Source organism: Antechinus flavipes, chromosome 3 (genome assembly GCF_016432865.1).
Source record: "Antechinus flavipes isolate AdamAnt ecotype Samford, QLD, Australia chromosome 3, AdamAnt_v2, whole genome shotgun sequence".
NCBI lineage: Eukaryota > Metazoa > Chordata > Mammalia > Dasyuromorphia > Dasyuridae > Antechinus > Antechinus flavipes.
In genome coordinates, this window is record NC_067400.1 from 431,851,709 (window position 1) to 431,875,396 (window position 23,688).

Here is a 23,688-nt window from a genome sequence, read left to right on the forward strand (position 1 = left end):
TAACAATTGGCTGCTCTGTGGTCTCAGATCTGCCTCCATGGGTGAACAGAGCTCCTGCTTTCAATGTACAGATCCCAGAGTTAGTGTCCTCAAATATGTAGCTTTATGAGGGGTTCAGGAAGACTAAAGAGGCCATTCCAACAATTTCTCCTACCCTCTCAGGAATGAAAGGCATAGATCTCCAACATGAAGAGCCTCTTTCCTTGTTCAAGGCCCTAGAAAGATAGTGAAAGTCAGTGAGGTCCCTGGAGGCAGGTACTGCAGCCAAATTTCAGAATCTAAATCCCAAATCCCAAAGTGGACAGTATATTTGGGAACACCAATGGCATCCCACTAAGGTCAAGAGTATAGCCTATTCTAAAACCAGGGATAGTGGTGATTTCTCATGTTGGGAAGGTGTCTAAGCAATTATAGTCCTGAGTCATTGTCTTTAAAAAGTTGCTGCTGCTATCTTCCAAAACCCACTAGGACAGAAGCCTTTCTTGGCCAGAGTATAAGGCTATTATTGTCCACTGCACAGAGCTTACTTTGGAAGAAGAATAAAGAGAAGCGATGGGAAAACACATTGCAAATAAGCCATTATATGAGCCAAATCACCCTACTTCTGGATGATTGAGGAAAGAGCAAGGGCAGAATTTTCTCATAATTTTCTAATTTTACAACCTGTTTAGTACCTATGCACAAATATAGAACAAACAAGAAAATAATTTAGCCAATTCTTAAACTGTCTGAAGAGGAGAGATCACACTCTTTGATTGTTTAGCAGCCTGAACATTACAGGAAATCTCAAACCATGGAGAGAGTCACTTACATTTCCCAAAACAGTGTCTGAACATTCTCTTAGCCTGATGTCAATTATGAAAGGATTTTAGAGTACTTAGGTTTATATTCTATATCTGATGCTTTACTTTGTGACCATAGGCAAAACATTTAGCTTTCCAGGTTCGCAGTTCACTCATACAAGATGGCTTGTGTATTCCTTTGTAGCATTAAATCCACATTCCCATGATAGTCAAGTTTTATACTGGCCCAGATATAAATCGGGTTATAGAAAAAATGTATTGTTTAGAAATCACTAAAAGCCATATTGGCAGTAGAAAATGGAGTGGGTTTGGTATCTTGATATTTAAATTAGGTGCTTTACATGATGCAATACATTTGGATAAAAACAATTGAAAAACTTTAGTTTCATGTTATTTTAATTTCCTTCTAGAATTAGCATTGGAAGCTATCCTCCAACGAAACAGTGCCTCACTTGTGTTCTAAGGAAAGAAAGATGCCAATACTATTCAGCAAGTTTCAGCAACTTCGCTAAGTACTATTCACTTATGTGCTATGGTATGTAAAGTAACTGGCAAAGTCAATGGGACTGACCCTGTGTAAAAAGAGTTTCCTGATGATTGAATGGCTACTGGATTTGGGTTATCCAGAGAAAGACTTTAACCTAATTCTTCACAAACCTCTAGACAGGATCTCTTAACTGAACTTAAAACTTAAGATATTTTGATAACTATATTTTCATATAATTGGCTTCCTTTTCTTCTATATTTTATTTTGTGCATTTAAAATCATTATTCTCAGAAGAGGTTGTTAGATTTCACTAGATTGCCACTGAAGACCAGGATCTAGAATAGATTAAGAACTCCTACTCTAGAACATCTTGAATTGTTTTAGTACTAGATTGCTCTAAAGTAGAAGATAAAACTATTATCTTGGAAGTTTTGAGATTTACTTTCTAATCTTATGTGTGTGTGTTTTAACTGTATCTGCAAGAAATTATTTATCTGGATTTCCAACAAACTATTCCCTTCAATCAGACAACACACAACAAATCAATGATATAGAATGTGTCTATATGATAGAAATATTTCCTGACATATAGCATTTTCTGGCCCTCAATACTTTATTCACAAATCACTAATAGCCTGGTTGACAAGCAAAGAAACATGTCAAAAAACCCATAAAGAGATGCCCTAAAAAGTTAGATTCTACAAGGTTTGAAAAGCAGATTAGAAATTTCACATGACACAACAAGCTTCTAGTGAATTCCCAAACTGATAGCTGGAGATTCTCTAATCATCCAATTACTTCTCCTTGAATTGATGTAATAGTATGTCTCTTTGTGTAAACCTAAAAGTTGCCACAATCCATGAAGAATGATACAATATAGATAGAATACTGACACCTGGAGTCAGGAAAACCTAAATTCAAATCCAGCCTTAGACACTTACTAGATTATGACCTTGGGCAAGTAAGCCAATTTTTGCCTCAGTTTCCCTGACTGTAAAATGAGAATAATAACAGCACCTATTTCACAGAATTGTGAGGATCAAATGAAATAATATTTGTAAAGCGTTTAGCACACTACCCGGCATGCAGTAAGCACCATATATATATACTCCTTTTCCCCTCTTCCCTTAATAAGGAAACCAAAGAGTAGAACAGGGAGTTTCTCCCAAAGATCTGAAAAATGGAACCACAGGCTTGATTGAGAATCTTGCCTTTATTCAAGGGACCATAAGGTTTGCTTTAGTTTTCAGGGTTAATCAATCAATAAATATCTACTAAATGCCTACTGTATGTCAGAAAAGGTGCTAGATGCTGGGGAGACCAGTAAAAAGAATAAAATAATACTTATTAGTATGAAAGAAGACAAGTATATATAAAAATATATGCAGCATAAAATATAAAGGGAATAAATACAAACATATGCAATGTAGTTAAAATTAGGAAGCAGTTGAGGAGATCAAGAAAGGCTTTCTATAGAAGATACTGCTTGAACTGAGTCTTAATAGAAGAGAGAGGCAGAATTTGAGACAATAGGCATGTGACATGGCTGATACAAAGACCGAGATAGGAGGACAGTCATGTGTGAGGAGAGAAAAGGTCAGTGTAACTAGATCACACAATATGTGATAAAGCCACTGCTGATCTATCTAGTCAGAAAGCTAAGTCAGAGAAGAGTCACATATAGTGAGTTAAAAGACCATTTTGACTATATGACAGTAAATAAAAATTCTACCCCAAAATATTCCCTTCAGCATGACAGAATATGCCAATTTGCATGAAACATTTTCATAAAGCAATTTTTGAAAATATTTTAGGCATTAGACCAGCTTTTCAAAACCATGTCCAAAGTATTGTAATCTCTCAAGGTATACATTATTTATTTGCCCTACTTTATGTCTAAGATTCTGAAAGTAATGCCTCCTTTTGTGGAAATTAGTAAGAGAAGGCAATGGTCCAGAGTATTAGATTTGGTGTTAGTTAGCAAGGCTTAGGTTCAAATCTTTATTAATAGGACCATGGGGAAGTCACATGAGGCTTGCTGAACCTTAATGTCCTCATCTATAAGATTTTTAGAAAGATCAAATCAGATAAGGCAAATAAGTGTTATATAAACTGTAAATTCTTTGCATGTTAGCTATTATAATTCACAGACTCATAGAATTTTAGAGCAACAAGGAATCTTACATGGCAACCAGTCCTACTCCCTCATTTCTGAGATAAAGGAAAGAAAGTGAACTGACTTGCTCACAGTCACTCGAGTTAGTGACAGATTGGATTGATCTCCTGACTTCCAGGATAATTATCTTTCCATTTATACCATGTTTGAAAAACATCCGAAAATGGAACATATAGATACATCTACACATACATAACTCATTTTTATATTACTGCATCTTTGTATTTATTATTTCTTATCAATAGAAAAACACTGTGGGGTAAGTAAGGTAAGTCTCATTAATTACCTTTTTATAGCTAAAAAAACTTCAACACAAAGCCACATAGCAAATTAGTAACAAAGCCAGGACTAGAACCCAGCGGTCCTAGCTTAGTGCTCTCTTACCACTACCCACGCTTCCTGTTCAGTATGGTAATTTTATATTTGGCAAAAAAAAAATGAACCATGTGGAAAGCATCACCTCATCTGGTGTTTTTGCAAATACAGTAAAGTGATTCACTGTGCCAGTGTAGGAAAAACCCATGGAGAACTGGAAGATCTAAGAATCATTAAACCTGTAACTTTTACCTATTCACAAGGATCACTGAAAAAATTCCAAGTTGACAGATCTAAGTGTGTTGACAAATCACACTATTATTTTGTTCTATTAGGACAAGTCAGTGGTACATTGGCTAGCACTCTGGACCAGAAGTAGAAGGATCAGAGTTTAAATTTAGTCTTAGACATTACTAGCAATGTGAACCTAAGTAATTTAAACTCCTTCAGGCTCAATTTCCTCATCTGTAAAATGGAGCTAATAATAGCATCCACCTATATCTAAAGTTTGTTTTGAGGATAAAATAAGATAGTGTTGATAAAAAATTTTTTCCCCTTTCTTTGTATCCACTGCTTAGCATAACATAGTAGTAGGCACATAATAAATGCTAATTGACTGCCTTATTTACTGAAAATAATTAGATGCTAACACTAGTGCATTTTGAAAAGGGAGCTGCTTCAAGAGTTGTGAGAGGTCTATCAGGAGAAGCTTCTATAACTGTTTACTAGAGCATCAGTAGACTTAGATTTAGATATTTTCCTAATAAATCATTCACCCTCTCTTTTAGTTTTGGTTTCCTCATTGATAAAATAGCTCCACTTAACAAGGTTGTTTGGAGATGGTAATAGCTATTACCTCACATGGTTTTTGTGAGGATCATGTGCAATAATGTATAGATATCTTAATTTATTATGTAAATGTCAACTATTACCATGTCCTGCTCTTCTCCTAAGGTCCTAAAGGACCCTGGGAGAACTTAAAGAGTTAGTGGCTCAAAAGTCCTCACTCATAGGAACTTTTATGAAGTTTTGCCCCTTTCTTATAATCTGGAGTGCAATATTATGCTAACTGACACAACTCATAGAAATCATACAGAATGAAAATGATAGAATACATTCTAAGAATTCTTGATTTTTTTCTTCCTCTTCTTTATAACCTAATTGACAAGAAAATCCTATATATTTCATAGACACTGCCTATATTACTATCACGTGAGTAGTTAATTGAATAAATATTTTCAGATGGGCATGAGTTGTTGTCCTGGTTCCCTAAAAGTTACAACCAAGTTAAAGGATAAGATGCAAACACAGATTAATTATTATATGCAGTCATATTTAATCAATGAAATACAGAATTATAAAGTTCTATGAAGAAATCCAAAGGGAAAGGATGCCACAAAAGTATCATGGAAGATGTGGCTTTTGAACTGGACTTTAAAGGCTGAATAGGAATTCATTCACTAGCCCATGCCCATCTGAAAATATTTATCCAATTAACTTATTACTCATATAATACTTTATTGTACAATAAATGAAGGTGGTATATCACTAATCAACATTTATACATCACAATGAATTGCTAAATTTCTGTAAATATTTACTTAGCTTCAAACTCATATTCTAGTTTGGAGAGTTTTACCTCAGTGTGAAAAATGGTTATATTTGAGAAATGTTGAGATTTCTGCATGAATTTTGCCTTTACATTAAAAGAAAAAAGATGATGAATTAACTCGCAGAAATTAACCAACTAGGCAGAGAAGCAAGTGGTCCAGAAGGAAAACTAACTCCAAGCACTGTTGTGAAGCTTATTTGATGCTAGCATCATCACATAAAAACCATTCATCTTAACCAATATGATATGACACCTTCCCAGAAGCCCATTTGACATTTTTACTTCTGGGGTCATCTTAGTAACATCACCATAACTCTTCAGAAATATTGTTGGGAAGTGCATGCAAAGCCACTTTTCTCTCAATCTTATTCTTTGATTGAGTTCTGATTTCATGAGCTGCTTAAATGTATTTTTAAAGGTGATGTTTACCTCTCTACAGGAAAAGAATAACTGCAAAATGAAAGATGTATGTAACCCTGAGACAAATCAAAGTTATTTTGAAATGTCAAATTTTTGTTGAAAATTGAGCAATGCTTTAAATATGAATCATATCTTTGTTTTGATTCTGCTTATAGGCCCTGGTGTTCCTATTTCCACCTTATATGATGGCTACAGCGGTCAAGGTACTTTATTTTACATATTATATTCTTTTTCCCTTGAGTCTATAATAGAAACATCCCATTATAAAATGCTATAATCCAAGATTTTTTGTTTTGTTTTAATTAAGCATCTCTTCTATGCCAAGTATTGTGCTATGGGCTTGGGGAAGAATCAGCCTTTAGATAAAATACAATTCCTGGTTTCCTAAAAATTACAATCTGGTTAAAGGGTAAGGCACAAACACAGTGTAATTATAATATACAGTGATACTTGATCAGTGAAATACAGAATTGCAAACAAAGTCCTATGCAAAGTCTAAGGGGAAAGGATCACAGAGGATACGGTTTTTGAAGAAGATATTGGATTAGATGTAAACAGCTTGGGCTGCTGGTAGGGCATACAGGTAACTATAGAAAGATGTTCCAACAGCAGCAGAAATATAGAGTGTCCTGAAAAATCTTCGTATAGTTTTAAGTTATTAGACTTTAAAACTGCAGTGAAAGATTCCTCCCCCACCCTCATGTAGATTCAAGAATCATCTGCTTAGAGGTGGTACTTAAAGATATGGGAACAATAACTGAATGACATTAGCAAGGGGAAAAGTATAGAAAGTGAAGAGGTCCAAGGACTCCCGAGGTGAACATTCATCTAAGGTAAAGAAAGAGAAGAGAAGAGAAAGAGAAACATCATAAAGCTCTCTCTAAAGCAAAGGAATAGCTAATTATGAAATAGAAGAGACAGAGGTGGGAGGAGTTTCAGATGCTGCAAAGACATCAAGATGGAGACAGAAAAAGGTATTAAAATAAATCCTTTTCAAGTCAGGAAGGCCTAGATTCAAATCCTGTCTCTGACACTTACTCACTTGTATGTCAAATGATTTAATTTCTCTGGGCTGCAATATACTCATCTGAAAAATAAAGTTGGACTTAAGGGCTTCACAGTTCCCTTTTTAGGTCTAAAACCAGCTTCCCATCACCTGGTAATTATTTACTTTAGGGAGAATAGTTTTAGGAGAGTTATAGAGGTGAAAAGCTAGGTTTTAGGGGAATGAGAAGGTCAAGAAATAATAGTATCAAGGGCTTCAAAATTCCCTTCTTAGGTCTAAATACAGAATCCCATGACTTGGTAATTAGTTATCTTTGGGGGAATAGTTTTGGGATAGTTGTAGAGGTGAAAGCTAGGTTTTAAGGGGAATGAGGAAAAGAAGGTCAAGAAATAGCAGCATTAGGTTTAATTTAATTCCTAGCATAGTGCCTGGCATATAGTATTGAGCTTCTTAAATGTTTTTAATTAAACTGATTCAAATACCAAATAATCTCATTTGTCAAGATTCATCAGCCTGCAATGTAATCTTTTTTTGGTTATATAGCTATTATATAATTTTTGAAATACCATAATCCAAATCATTTACTCTGAAACACAATATCAAGAGCATAACATAACAAAATTAGGTAATATAACCAGTCAGCCAGTCAATAAATATTTATAACTATATTATGTTCCAGGTACTGTGTTAAATGCTGTGCCAAATCCCAAAGTATAAGCCCTAATCATAGTATCAATCAAATAAAAAAGCTCCATTATATATATATCCCTTAAAGTTGTTCACAGCTGTCATGGATGCTCTCACTTCCCACAAAGGAAACCTCATCTGGTTGGCATTTATATGGAACTCAAACTAGACAAGATAAATTAGAAGTTAAATTATATTGAATCTAACACAAAATTAGGCAGTAGAAGGTAGAGATGTCTAGTAGGGATATTTGTGTTTAGTCATTTTTAATTGAGTATATGTGCATATATATAATATATGCACACACATACTTGTTTTATACTTGTTGTCTTCATTTGAATGTAAACTACACAGGAGAAGGGATTATTTCATTCTTTGTCTTTATATGCCTATTGCCCACCACAGTGCCTGTTAAATAATTCTTAATTGAAAAGAAATTGAAGTTATTGTTTTCCAGGGTTCGTGTTCTCTGGCATTTACCTATTAAAATATATGCCAAAAAAGGAAAAAGACTTAGGAGGATTGACAAACATTCTCATTTTCAAGATTGTATTATTAGGCTTTTATCAGATGCAAAGGAAACTGAACTCCAGTTTTCTTCTTTAGAGGAAAGCAAAGAAACAAAAACCATGTGGACTTTACCTTTTCCATTTTATTAAATGCAAGAATGAACTTCAAAGCTGGCTTGAAATATTTACTTTAAACTATAAAAATTCCATAATGCCTCAGTTATAATTTTTGTGGCATAATTTACTAAGCTGTACTGCATAAACCAAAGACTTTAGGACTTATTTTGAAGTCTAACCAGTGATTCAAAATTTCACATATGTGCAGTGTGGGTTAGAGCATAAATATAGGTGTCTGCGTATAATTTTCTTGTTTGTTTTTGAGGCCAAAGTTGTAGAGATTATCATTCTTTTCAACATCCCATATGCCTTCTGTACCCAGTATGCCTTTTGAGCCAATGGCAACTCCATGTACAGAAGTCATGTTGAGGGGAATGAAAATTTATAACTTGTGTGTTAAAATTGTGAATTCACACTCCTTTCTAGGTTATATAGCCCATTCTCAAATAATAACTTTTGGAATCACACTGATGTCATTTTCTTGGTTGGTTTAACTGTCTGAAGTTTAAATTCCAGAAGTTTAATTATTTTTAAATTACCCACAATTCTACCCCCCCCCCAAAATCTTAAGTTTATTTCAAATATCTCAATGGATTTTTGTGCAAACCACCCCTACAATATTCGCATTTGCGGTAAGATTACGTATTGCATGTTTAAGCCAAAAAGGGCTATTTTATCAGAATGTTTGAAATATACGAAAACTGAGGGCTATAATGGAAGCCTTCTGGCAAACTTAGATGTAGTTGCAAATACTCCTCCAGTTCCTAATCCTCAAAGGGAATTTCAAAAAAAGAAACAGCACAAAAACAAAAGCCTACAGGATGTTCTTCTCTTGTGTCAATTGCCATTTTCCATGAGTCATCCAGACCCCCATTTAGAAATGTGGCTAACTCTGCATAAACAGCTTCCCTAGAAAGCCGAGAGTGGTTGTTGTAGTTCAGAAGGGGCCATCTATTACTGGGTGCCTGGGTGTATATTCCAACAACTTTGCAGACCTTCAATAGATCAATTGATTTATTCTGGTTCAATGATCAAGAGATAAGCATAAATGATCTCTAGTGGAACAAGTACCTCTTTTTTAGATTCTTTAAGATCAAAAACAGAGAGGAAGTCTGTAGCAATTTTTGCCAAGAAATAGAACTTGTAAGAAAGATGTCTTTAAAGAAACATCTTGCAGATAGAAGTTAGTTCTACTTAAATATTTTAACGTAGAATTTTCAAGCTTCTGTGATTTCACTGAAGCAGATACTGCTCTCACTGGGTCAGACCAAATCTCTCTGGATCTTAGTAAATAGCTTGTTGAATAGTTATGGCTGGAAAAATTCATCCACTAGTAACTACCCTAATGCTGAGGCTCCTCTTGAGTCTTTGAATAAGTTGGTCCTTAGGGTACAGGCAATCGCATATGCTCCTTGGCTTATACTTGAAGCTTTTCCTGTTTGTAAGACTTGTCAAAATCTGATCTTTGCTTGGATAACTTTTGAGAACCTAGGGTGACTTCTACACACAAAAATTGAGTAAAGCACAAAATCCTTAAAAGCAATAGTATGATATCATATACTTAATAAATGCTTGTTGACTAACTGACTGACTGTTAAACCTCATGATAAACACAGAGTGGATTTTTGTAAGTCTGTGAAGATTAACATCTAGAATTTTATTTCCTTTACATTTCTTTTTTAGTGGACAGAAGGAGAAACTACAGTCAGTTCATGTCCTTAGGATGCCAGACAAACAGGTGCAAATCTGTACTCCCCACAGCCCACCAAGAAAAAAAAAAGTCCAAGAAGCAGTACAGTTGGTCCTTCCCTACCTGAAATGTACATAAATGAATGAATAAAAGTCTATTTTAGAATAGTTGGGCAGGTGCAGAGATCTGAGTTCTTCAGCATTGTCTTGTCATCATGCAAGTCCTCAACCACTTTCATTTCTTAGCATACTGTAAATCCAAAGAGTGGGCCTGAATTCAAAGAAAGTGAATTGTTTTCTTCATGGATAAAGTTAGTCATAATTAACATTTTTATTTTTTCCCAAAGAAATTAAAATACTTGAAGAAAATAAAGATTTAGAGACGGCTCTTCAAGATATCCAAATGCCCAAAGAAGAAATTAAGAAACTTGAAGTGGATGGAATTAGTAAGATCTTTAAAAACGTTAATGCACATACTCACCTATATTATTTGCATAGTCATTGCTTGCTTTTTTTTTTTTAGCTGCAGTAGAAGAGATGCACAGTACACTGTAAAGAATCACTATTTCACAATCTTTATAGATTTACTAATTATTTCCAAACATTAATGAATTAAATGAAATCAAATTCAATATTTAAGTTAAAAATTGATAGTATAGTCTTCTATAGCTCTAGCTTTTTGTTACTATTTTTTATTGGCTTATTTTAATGTTTCCTTGATTTTCGTCTTATTTGCTATACCGCTACAGTAAGTATTAATTCCAGTGTCCTATATTAAGGAACTAGGTGGTACAGTGGATAGAGTACTAGACCTACAGGCAGGAAGACAAGAGTTTTGATCACTCTTCTAACACTCAATTAGCTGTGTGACTCAGGGCCTCTGTCTGCCTCAGTGTTCTTATCTATGAAATGGAGATAATGACATCTCCCTCGCAGAGTTGTTCTAAGAATAAAATGAGATAACATGTCATACTTTGCAAAGCATAAAGCACTATATAAATACAGGCTATTATTATAACTCATCCCATAAAAATGTTTTGAGTAATTTGTAAAGTTTTTCTTCTTTTTTCAGCTTTGTGGTACAAGATGCTTCTTCCTCCTCAATTTGACAGATCAAAGAAATATCCTCTACTAATTCAAGTGTATGTAGCACTTCATTTTGTTCAGTATTGAAAATCTTTTAGTTGAATGCTTCTCTTTGATGAAAATAAGTAAATTTTCCCCTTCTTGTTAGCTATTTGTGTTCACCCTGTGTTCAGAGATTTATCTTGATTTTTCCACTAATCAGAGCAAATAAAGTTTACGGGATGGGAAGCAGATGTGTGATTTTACGGGTATAGGGGACTCCTAAATGAAGAAACAATCCTATACCAATACAGGTCTGCACTTTTTCTATAATTTATTATTGTATAAAGTCTTCTAGAACATTTAAAGATAAAGAGGCAGTTCACTCCATGGATAGAGTGCCAGGCCTGGAGTCAGAAAGACTCATCTTCTCTGAGTTCAAATTCAGCCTCATACATTTTCTAGCTGTGTGATCCTGGGAAAGTCACATAATACTGTTTCTCTCAGTTTCTTCATCTGTAAAATGAGATGAGAAGGAAATGGTGGACCAGTCCAGTATCTTTGCCAAGAAAATCCCAAATACGGTCATGAGGAATCATATATGACTAGACAACTTAACAATGACAATATCCTTCTCAAAGTTACATAGCTGCCTACATCCATTACCCTCACATTGCCCCCTATAAATGAAGGATAGCGATTTAAAATAAATTGTGTAGTATTTGTGATTTTTAGATAGACTTGTTTCTATTTTCTCTGTTGAACCATCCTAATGTTAACAACCTGATGGGTAAATCACACTACTTTTACTATAAAAAGTTTTCATTGAAAATATTGGCCTTTTGAATGGTATAGTTTGAAAAGTAGTGTTTTCTAATTCAAAGAGTCCTGGGTTTGAAATCAGATGGGTTCCAATTCTAGGTTCAAATCCTAATCTTGTTAATTATTACCTATGGGAACCAGGCAATTATCTGATTAAGTTCACAAGTCTGTAAAATGAAGGAGTTGGACTAGCACCTCTTGGGTGTTTTTCATATATAAATCTTATGAAATTATTAAACTATAGAGACTAGAAATGGATGACACGTAACAGAATCATACATACTCCAAATTATTGCTGATCTGTACCTAGTGTTCTTAAAACATTATTTTAAAATGGCTATTTGAGAAAGAAACAGATAGCCAAAGGATATTTCTAAGATTTTATGTTTCTCCTGACATGCATACCCCATACATAGACTTCTACAATTCTTTTTGGAGAGTTGTATGCTCCAAAGATTTTCATTTTTGGCCCTTAACAAAAGTATGATCTTCATTGTAATTGTTTCATTTGTAATATAATTTGCTTTTAATTATTTTTAGTATTGTTATAGTTTTTGCTATAAAGAAAGTATACTTTATGATATACATTATATATGGAGTATATTTCAGTAATAAATATCAAAATCAACAGAAAAAATCAGTCTTACCTTGTTCTTTAGGTATGGTGGTCCTTGCAGTCAGAGTGTGAGACCATTATTTGCAGTTAGCTGGATAACATACCTAGCAAGTAAAGAAGACATCATTGTTGCCTTGGTGGATGGCAGGGGAACAGCTTTTCAGGGTGACAAATTGCTGTATGCTGTGTATCGGAAGTTGGGAGTTTATGAAGTTGAAGATCAAATATCTGCTGTAAAGTGAGTGCTTTCCCATATGCCTATTAATAGATATTTAATAAGTATTATTTGCTGATTTTTCAATGCCTCTTTTTCACCTTCCTGGTACCTATTTTTCTGACTCAATTTCAGACTGCTACTGACTTTAAAGATGCTGAGCATTTATTGGCCAGGATTAGAAAAAAGAATCAGAGAAAATAGAAAGTATTTAACATTTGTTTTATATTGGTGAAAGGACAAAAACTATATATTTCTTATTCTGATAGAAGCTATCATCTAGTTTGTTAAAGTGGTCTCATGAATGACAGAATTGTCATCATTATAATTTGACTATTTATAATTATAAAAAGATGGTCCCCAGAAAACCAGAACATCTGATTTCTTTTCAGTTATTTCTAACTCTGGTTGAAAGATGATAGATAGATAGATAGATAGATAGATAGATAGATAGATAGATGAACCTAAGTAGGTAGGTAGGTAGGTAGGTAAGTAGATAGGTACATTAGATAGACAATAGATAAATATTGAGTAGAAGTTTGGGCTCAGAGTTCTGCCTTACTAAAGACTTTTAAAGACAGTGTTATTAAACCATGACCTTAAAAATATATTCTGAACTTCTCTCTTTGTTTTCAGAGGGCATGTTTTCAGAAAACACATATCACTGAAGAGTTAATCTTGAAAAGACAGAAGTTTTTAAAATATATTTCAGAATCCAGTATTTTCACTCATATTCATTCCCAAATACAATTTGTGACTGCTTCATTTTTGTCAGAAATATTAAGAAAATAATCATTAGAAACATGCAGAAGAACTATCAATAAATATGCATTAGTATTTATCTGTAGTTTCTGAACTCATATCCTTGTTTCATGTGTAGGTAAATAATATTGAAAACGTAAATTTTTGCTTCCTTCTCAAAGCCCAACACAGAGCCTTTTACAAAGTCCATGCCTTTGTTGAAAAAATAAATTATAGTTCACAAAGTCAATTAAATCAAATTAAGCTAATTTCAGTCTTGGTCATATAAAACGCATGTAGGTATTACACTAGAAGATCAAGAGCAATTCTGTAGCAAGGAAGAACAATTAAATTGTCTCAAATGAGATAATATTGGTAAAGTGTCTTGCAAACTTGCAAACCATGTTTTGTAAATGTTAACTATTGTTATAGTATTATCATTATCATTAGTATTATTACTAACACAGGCAATAGGTCATAGGGGACAGAGAGCTGACCTGTATTCTGGTCTCAAATCAAACACATGCTATCTGTGAGACCATGGGCAAAAATCTCTTAGCTTTTAAGGTTTCTGGGAAATTCTCTAAGACTACAATTTGCAGAAAAGGTGTTAACTGGTCTCCATTGGGAGGGGCATTTCATTAATTCAGAGTTAAAAAGGAACAATGGAATTGCAAGTCCTGTTTCTATTATTATTATTATTATTAGTTTACATTGATTTGTTAAGAATTTTAAGTTGTTGGCATTTATTTTCACTTGTGCTTGTCTATTCATGAATCCACTTGATAAAGATACTGAAGTGGTTTGCTGTTTTATTCTCCAGCTCATTTTATAGATGAGAGAACTGAAACAAACAGGGTTAAGTTAGTTGCCTAGTATTATACAACTAGGTAGTACCTGAGGTGGGATTTGAACTTAAGGTTTCTTGACTCCAAGTTCAGTGCTCTCTATCCACTGTACCACCTCACTGCCTCTTTTTAAGTTAAAAGTCCTTAAAGTCATTAATAGCTTCCAGGAAAAGAATAAATACACACATACACATTTATGTATGTATTTCATGTAGTTTGCATTAGATACAAATAACCCTAGATTAGATAATATTATACTTATGTTTTAAGTACTTTCAAACAGAATAGTATTAACTTTAGTATTAAAAAGTATATAAGATCCTGTTTCATTAATTTGCGTTTATTTCAGCCTATTGTGGAAATGAACTTTCAAAAATACTCACATTCACATAAATGACATATCTCAAATAATAAAGATTTGCTTGAATGACAAATGGTAAAATGGTAGGTACAATATTAGAAAACCAATATAGCTAATGTACAGGCATAATATTGAATCCTAGTAAAAATTTACCTGGATTTCACTATTTCAGATTCCTTATGTAATATAAATTTTTATGACAGTCTTTTCCAGTTCTAAAACCTTGTCTTTAATAAGAATATTAACAATGTTATAACCTTTATTCCATGGTGCATTGTGTGCTTTTTTGTTACTGTGGTTCACATTTTTGTATTCTATCATGCAATGGAAACCAACTTTTGGTTTACAAGTTCCAAATGTCTTGTAATCCTGAGGATTACATTAAAATACAAGGATGAACATTATGTCTCATTTGTAATTCAATAGGATCTTTCCCAAGGTTGGTAGAGCTAAAAACTTACTTGTTTTGGCAGTGATCCTAGTATTTAAAAAAAAAAGAAAAGGAAAGGGAAAAAAAGAAAAAAGAAACACACTCAATTGCATGAACAATATAAGCTACATACAAAAAACTTCTTTGAACCATAAGTCATTATATATTTTACTTTAGATATATTTAATTATTATAAGTGCAAAGTGCACATTTAAGAATGAATGCTTGTGAGATTGCTAGAGTAATATTTAGCATCTTCTTGTGTTCCTTTGTATGGGCATTCCATGTGAACTCCGATCAGTAGTTCATAGACAGATTTGACAGGGACCTTAAAACTATCCAATCCAATCTCCTTCATTTCTAGCATCACAAAACAGGAAAGTACAAATTTCATTGGTTACTATAACAATACCAATTAAATAATGAGATGCATATACAGATGAGGGTAGGATGGGCTTAGTTATTGCATATCCTTACTTTCCTCAGTCTTATTGATCTAGAGTTTAAAGAAAGACTTAATATCATTCATTACTTCTATTTTTTCATTCCTTCATTTAATCACTTAATACACTGGCATGTGCCAAGGCTCTGTGTTAAATACTACTGGCATAAAGAAAAATAAAAAAGAAGGATTTGAGAATAAAAGATAGTATAGCATTGAACTGATTCTCCAAGAGTATAAAATTTAGGAAGGGAGGAACATGTAGCCAGCAAGAGTAATGACTTGGGACAGCTTTGAGGGAGATCACAGGGAAGATGAAGAGTAGATGTGGAAAGAATAAGCCAGAGGAGAAATGAAAAAATAAAAAATTATGATTGAGTAAAAGAAATTCAGAGATCTTAAACATGAAAGTGATACACTAAGGGTAATGGCCACATAAAGGGTATTGCCATCCTGTGAGAAGCTGAGGTAGCATGTAGAAGAAAGTCATGAGAGTTAAATAGGTTAAGACAGTATTTGAGGGACTTTTAACCAGATATGTTGAATTTCTTTAAAATGAGGTTAGGATTTGGATTTCGTTTGTTCATTAGGTTTTTGTAAAGCACTGTGCTAGGCACTGTGGAGGATATAGAATCAACAGACAGAGATCCAGCCCTCAATGAGCTTAGAGGTAAGAACTGGACATAGGGAATAAATCCAGGAATTGGTTCCCAGTAGCCTTTAAATTGGACGTTTTTATTGAGCACTTAAATGACTATAGAAGTAGAGAAAATTTATTAGCTACTATGAGCATATATGCAACAGTTAAGACTGTAGGGTGGCCGTATGCTGGCTTTGCTGGAAAGCTATTACCCTACAATAATTTACAAGGTAAGTCAAGGAACATGATGCTTTGAGAAGCCAAGAAAAATAAAAAGAATAGAATTATAGTGATAATCCTGGGAAGGATTCAAACCACAGTGTCTCCAGAAGAGTGTTTGGGAATTGGATACCAAGTAACTCATAATTAGCCAGGCACTATAATCCTTCCATTGTCTCCCCTACAATTCCCCCAAAGAATAGACTTTGTCCTGCTGAATCTTGTACAAAATGAGATCTAAGCCATATATTCTCACTATTTTAATAGAAGAAAAAAATTAACTCCACCAATAATAAATATTCTTTTACACCCCTCCCCACCAAAAAATATCCTTAAACAAAGTAGGATAGAAGGTGATTGGCAGGACTAGAATTATAGAAGCTAATACCCATCTGCTTCAGGACTTTTCATCAGAGTACATAGATTTGCAATTAATCTGGCCTGAAGCAAGATATGTTTTACAATCTTCAGAACAACATAATCTATATGCCTTTTTTGGCTTTCAATATCCGAATTTAAGTCATAACTTTTAAAATTTATCTGAACAAATATTGTTACCAGATAATGGATAGTACTAGTATGAGGTGGTTTAAAGAGGATGTGGGGAATGGGGTTGGGTAAAAAGAGAGGCATGGAGAACCAGAATCTGAAATTAGAGCCTGGTATACACTAAATGTGGCAATGTGATATCGCAGTTGATAAAGTGTTGGCCCTGGAGTCTGGAAAATCTTACTGAGTTCAAATCTGACCTCAAGAGTCTTACTGGCTGTGTGACTCTGGACAAAAAATTTAACCCTCTTTGCTTCAATTCCTCGTCTGTAAAATGAGTTGAAGAAGGAAATGTCAAATCACTCTAGTATCTTTGCCACAAAAACCCCAAATGGGATCAGGAAGAGTCAGAAACCCACTGAAAGGACTGAACAACTCTAAATGATAAATTCCATAGGTCAAAATTTTAATGAATGTTTTAAAACAGATTATAGATACATTTTTTCAGATGTTTTTTACATAATATGTCAGTGAAGAGATTCCCCTGCCAGGGAAAATTTTAATCTATTTTCATCTTACTATGAATCACTATACTGGCTACTATGCTGAGACAGCAAGTTGAGATAAGGCATGTTTCCTGTCCTCATAAAGCTTGTAATCAGATTAATGTAATACACTCCAAACATCATTTATTAAGTACCAGGCTGTGATCAAGACCCTCTTCCCAGCTTTCCCAGAGTCTGTCTCACCTGGGCTGAACACCTTTTTCATCTGAGTAAGACTGACCTTTCTTGAAGTTTTTTCAGTCTATCTCAAGCTGGAGAATGATTTTGTTCCATTGGACTGTTCAGAGGCTTGGTTTCATATGGTTTTAAAGGGAAACTGGGAGAGTTCGAGCAGCTTACTGACTTTACTTCTTCATCTCAATTCTACCCCATTTACCCCAGGAGCAGAGCTCCACCCTAAAAGTAAAAAAAGAGAAAATACCAAAAGGAAAGGAAAGGAAAGGTACAAGAAATAGAAAAGAATTTTGACCATGGAAAGCTACTATGGTCTCAAGGCAAACCAAAACCCAAACTCAGATGAGAACAGAATGTCCACAGAAGAAATCTGAAAGAGTGAGATAAATTTGTTTCAAGTCCAAAGAGCTTCTTAGAAATGCTCATAAAAAACTTCAAAAGGCAAATAAGAGAGGTAGAAGAAAAAATGAGAAAAGAAATGAAAGGTATGCATGAGAGAGTCAACAGCTTGGAAGATGAATGAAAAAATTGTCTAAAGAAAACAACCTCTTAAACAGTAGAATAAACTAAATGGAAAAAGAGATACAAAAGCTAATTGAAGAAAATCACATATTAAAAATTAGAACAGAGCAAATGGACTTTGAGAGACAACAAGAATCAGTCAAACAAACTAAAAAGAATGAAAATGGAAGAAAATGTGAAATACCTCATTGGCAAAACAGTCAGCCTGGAGAATTGATCCAGAAGAGACAATTTTAAAATTACTGATTTATCTTCAGGCCATAATCAGAAAAAGATCCTGGATATCATTGTACAAGAGGTCATTAAGGAAAACTGCCCCAATATTCTAGAAACAGAGGGAGAAACACTCATTGAAAGAATCCATCCAAGGAATATTGTTACAAAATTTCAAAACTATAATCTCAAGGAAAAAATATTGCAAGCTACCAGACAAAAACAATTGAAATATCAAGAAGCAATCTCACAGTATTCCACAGTTTCCCCAGTAAAGGATCAGAAGGCCTGAAATACCATATTCTGAAAGGCAAAGGACCTGGAGTACAACCAAAAGATAACTACCCAGTAAGAGTCAGTATCATTTTTCAGGGGAGGAGATAGAGCTTCAGTGAAATAAGAGACTTTCAGTGATTCCTATTGAAAAAAACAGAACAAACAGAAGATTTAATTTACAAACACAGGACTCAAGAGAACAGGAGGGAAATATATATAAATATAAAGATTAAACTACTTACATCCCTAGACAGGAAAAAAATAACTCTTGAGAACTGTCTGGCAGACAGAAGGAGTCAACACATGGACTGAGGATGTGGTTGTGAATAGTACCTGATGTGATAACATTAAAGAAAAAAATATTAAGGAATGGGAAAAACTCTGTACTGAAAAAAAGAAGAAAGGGAAGGTATAATGGATCAATTAGTTCACATGAAGAGGTGCAATAGACAATTACAATTGAGGGGAAAAGGAAAGGGGATTAGCATTATCTGAAACTTGATCTCATCAGTTTTGACTTTACAAAGGAATTTAATCATTCAGTTAAGTTTAGAAATTTATTTAATCCTATAAAGAAGTAGGAGGAGAAAGAGGAAAAGAAAAGGGAAGAACAGGATAGAAACACTAGGGAAAAAGGTAAGAGAAGGTTGAAAGTATTGATAAAAGATAAGGTAGTGAGTGGAGTGGGTAAAAAAGCATGACTGAGGAAAAGGTGGGGAAAACAAAAGTATATACAGGAGAAAATACGATGGAGGGAAATACAAAGCTGGTAATCATAACTGTGAATGTGAATGGGATGAATCCTCCCATAAAATGAAAGGGAATAGCATAGTGGATTAAAAAACAGAATCCTACAATAGGTTGTTTACAAGAAACACATTTGACACAGAAAGACACATACAGAGTAAAGGTAAAAGGCTGGGACAAAATTTATTATGCATTAGCTGAAGTTAAAAAAAAAAGCAGAAGTAGCAATTCTAATCTCAGATAAAATAAAAGTAAAAATAGATCTTATTAAAGAAACAAGGAAGGAAAGTACATCTTGATAAAGGATATCATAAATAATGAAGTAGTAACAATACTAAATATGTATGCACCAAGTGGTAGAGCAAGAAAATTCCTAGAGAAGATTTTTAGCCAGTTACAGGAAAAAAATAGATAGTAAGACTATTCTAGTGGGGACCTTAACCTTCTCCTCTTAGAATCAGACAAATATAACAATAAATAAACAAGAAACTAGAGAGATTAATAGGATCCTAAAATACCCAGATATGATAGAATTCTGGAGAAAACTGAATAGGGACAGAAAGGAATACACATTTTTCTCAGTAATACATGGTACTTACACTAAAATTGACCATGTATTAGGGCATAAAAACCTCACAATTAAATGCAAAAAGGCTGAAATAGTAAATGCTTTCTTTTCAGACCACAATGCAATAAAAATTATATTCAATAAAGGGGGCAGGGAAAGATAGACTAAAAACCAATTGGAAATTAAATAATCTAATTCTAAAGAATCAGTGGATCAAACAACAAATCACAGAAACAATCCATAATTTCATGCAAGAAAATGACAATACTGAGACAATACTAAAACCTATGGCATGCAGCTAAAGCAGTTCTTAGGGGAAATTCTCTATCTTTAAATAACTGCATGTTGTGAGCTTTTTCTTCTCAAAACGCAGCCAGGTGATAAAAGTTCAGATCTCCAATATAGCCCGGTTAGCTTAGAGGCCTATCTCTCTGCTTGGTTCCAAGAGCTCTCTCCAAATGTCTTTAAATCCAAAGGTCTAGTCCTTCAGCCTCTGCCTCTGCTGTCTTCAGCCTCCAGCCAGCTCCAGTCTTCATGTCATTCCGGTGAAATCTCGACTTGTAGCGTCTTCCTCTCTCCGAAGAACACTTCTGCCACCAGCCAGCCAAGTGGAAAATATTCTGCCTTGCCTCGGAGAGAGGGCTTCTGGCGTAACTCTACTGAAATCTGACCGAGAGCTTCTGTCTGTTTCTTTTATCCAAGAGGGAGGAATTGTGGGATACGAGAGAGAGGGATTATGGGTTTTCTCCCATAGTGCTCTCTGGCCCAACGAGCTTCAAGGGAGGTGTGAACTCATTGAACTTAGTTCTACTTAGTACCTTGTTTCAGGTTCTGCCCAAAACATCTTCTTGTAAGATTAGATCAACTCTAATTACTTAGCAGTTAGTAAGGATTCCAACATCTCCCCCTTTCTTTTGTTTTAAAACATAGGGGGTTTCTGAGGGGGTACACATAAATCCATCAATATGGGCCAGAACTTTGTAACAGATATACATGGTATACATAAATCCATCAATATGGGAGGCATTATACATAATTTACAAAAGCATACAGCAATATAACACAGGCTAGTGGTAATGTAACAAATAACATGAATCAACATGAAAATTTAACTACTGCAAAAGTCTCATCAACAATCTTTCATCTCAAGAAATCCAATGATTCTTGCAATTGCTTAAAATACATAAGCACATAGTAATATAACACAGGCTAGTAGTAATGTAACAACATAAATCGACCTGAAAATTTACAAATGTCCATAAGTCCTAGAAATAGTCCATAAGGAATCCATTGTCCATTAGTTCATGCGCCAGGAATCTAATAATTCCTGTAAGCTCTGAAGTACTGCAAAAGTCTCATCAACAATTTTTCATCTCAGGGAATCCAGTGATTCTTGCTGGTTTTTCAGGAACTAAAAGCTGAAGATTTTAAAGTTCTTTGACAGTCTCCTTATCAGCCATCTGATTCTTTCTCCATCTGTGGAAATATAAGCAGATCCTCTTCCCCAAGCGGTTAACCTAATTCCCTTCTATTTACCAAATTTGGGATTTCTCCTCATCATCTGGTAATTACATTGGAGTTGTTTGCATTGGATATTGTCTTGTTGTCTTAAAAGGCCTGTATTCTTCCCAACTGTAATCCTGATTGCTTTTCTGTTGGTTGATGACATCAGAGTTCTGAATTTCTAAAGTCTCTCTGGGTGTAACCTCAGCTGCTATCATGCCCCACCTGTCCTTTGATTGATACTTTGGAGCTGGGCCCTGCCTCTCATTCTTCTGGGTCAATATACATTTAGAGGCCCAGTGAAAGCCTCGATTACATTTTGGACATGGGGTTTTAGGTTTTCTCTCACCCTGTCTTCTCACTCTATCTCCATATTTACAATGAGCTCTCAAATGTCCAACTTTTCCGCACTGAAAACATCGACGAATTTCTCTAGAATTCCTCTGCCAAGAAGGACCTTGTCTTTCCATGTTTATCATAGTCTGGGCATAATAAGCATTTGTGCCCACTGTGGCACAGCATCTTATGATTTCTTCTAAAGGAGCATTTTTGTCTAGCCCCCATATAATTCTCTTGCAAATCTCATTGGCATTTTCCTTAGCCAAATGTCTAGTCATTATTTCTGTTGCTGCATTATCTCCAATGGTTCTTATTACAGCTGTTTGTAAACGTCCCACAAAATCTGCAAAAGAATGGAAAAATAGAATGAAATATCTTATAGGAAAAACAAATGACCTGGAAAAATAGATTGAGGAGAAAGAATCTAAGAATTATTGGACCACCTGAAAGCCATGATAAAAAATGAAAATATACATTATTTTTCAAGAAATTAACTGAGATATCTTAGAATCATAAAGCAAATTAGAAATTGAAAGAATCCATTGATCACCTCCTACAAGAGAGCCCAAAATTGACATTTGCAGGAATATTATAACTTAATTCCAATGTTTAAAAATCAAGAAGAAAATACTTAAAACAGTCAGAAAGAAATCATTCAAATACTGAGGCACTACAGTCAGGATCACACAAGATTTTGTATCCATCACTATAAAGAAGTGGAGGACTTCAATTATGATATTCCAGAAAGCAAAGAAGTTTGAATTACAAACAAAAATAACCTACCCAGCAAAACTATATAATCATACAAGGAGGAAATAAATATTTAATGAAATAAAAGAATTCTAAGTATTCCTAATGAAGAATAGAAAATTTGATATTTAAACACAAGCTTCAAAGAGAAAATAGAAAGAGATATGATTTTTTTCCTCTGAGGATTGCTTTGACTTAAACCCAGAAATTTTGCTTTATATTCATGACTTCTCACTGGGATTATTGCAATAACTTTAATAATCCCTGTGAAAATTGGTCTTTTGCTAGGCCCTAGATGACAAAGGTGACTCCATGTTTTACCACTGATTGATCCACCTATTCACTGACTGGGTTAAGTCGATTTCATTAGACAGCATCTGCAAGGTTGTCCTGATAATAATTAATTTAGCAAATTTTTCTAATCAAAAGGTATGAGGAGATATGAAGAGGGAGGAAAGAGGGCATAAAAAAGGGTATAATAGTTTGTCATACTGTCTGTCATATAGTATGATAGTGTGTCATACAGTCTTTTGTATGACAAAAGTATTTTTACAGTCTTTTTATTGGCTGCCAAAAAAATTTCCCTCCTCCTTGGTCCCTATAAATCTGTGTAGTAATAGCAGTCAGATATAAAGATAGAGATTTAGAGTTCTGGGATCTTCATTAAAGAACACCTTCTAGTATATGCCCAAGCCACTGCCCATGCTTGGCCATTGATTTGAAGGACTAGGGAGTGACACTCTGCCCAAGTTGTGATCCTTAATCCCTAAGTATTTTTTCTTAATACCTCACCTACAATATCCTCACAATCCCCTGCCTCAACTTCCCTACCTTTAAAGTCCATCCTCCATTGTAAAATGCTTTTCCTAAAGTGTAGGTCTAATCATGTCAGCCCCATCAACCTTCCATGCAATATTTTCCAATGGCTACTTTTAGAATCAAATATAAACTCTTCTATTTGGCATTAAAAAAAAGAATTCAGGACTGTATTTTATTGAATTTGATGATTTTAGATTACGCAATCACCCTTTGACTTAGTTTTACTACAATATGTTTTCTCATCTAATTTCCTTGTTAACTATTACAAGATCATTTCCTGTCCAAGTCATCTTTTTCAGGATGAAACAGGGAAGGGGGCCATTAAGAATTTCCTCTGTTCCTAAGTGGCATCTGTTATTTGCTTTATATCATCCATCCAAGGCAGTCTCATTGCTAGCTTCTAGATAATCATAAAGCCATAAATAGCATTTTATATCTTAGAAGTGGCCATTAAGCATCAGAGGCAAAAAGACATATTTTTAAGGTATTAAATTATTTCCCCC

At 34.3% G+C, this 23,688-nt stretch overlaps 1 protein-coding gene across 1 annotated transcript in view; it reads left to right on the plus strand.

Annotated features, from left to right (window-relative positions):
• Positions 1 to 23,688, plus strand: part of FAP (fibroblast activation protein alpha) — a 90,510-nt gene that overhangs the window by 52,087 nt on the left and 14,735 nt on the right. The window contains exons 16-20 of the mRNA XM_051986265.1: positions 1,214 to 1,338; positions 5,969 to 6,016; positions 10,169 to 10,267; positions 10,894 to 10,963; positions 12,368 to 12,562. Of these exons, the coding sequence (XP_051842225.1) occupies positions 1,214 to 1,338; positions 5,969 to 6,016; positions 10,169 to 10,267; positions 10,894 to 10,963; positions 12,368 to 12,562 (537 nt within the window). The remainder of the gene's footprint in view (positions 1 to 1,213; positions 1,339 to 5,968; positions 6,017 to 10,168; positions 10,268 to 10,893; positions 10,964 to 12,367; positions 12,563 to 23,688) is intronic.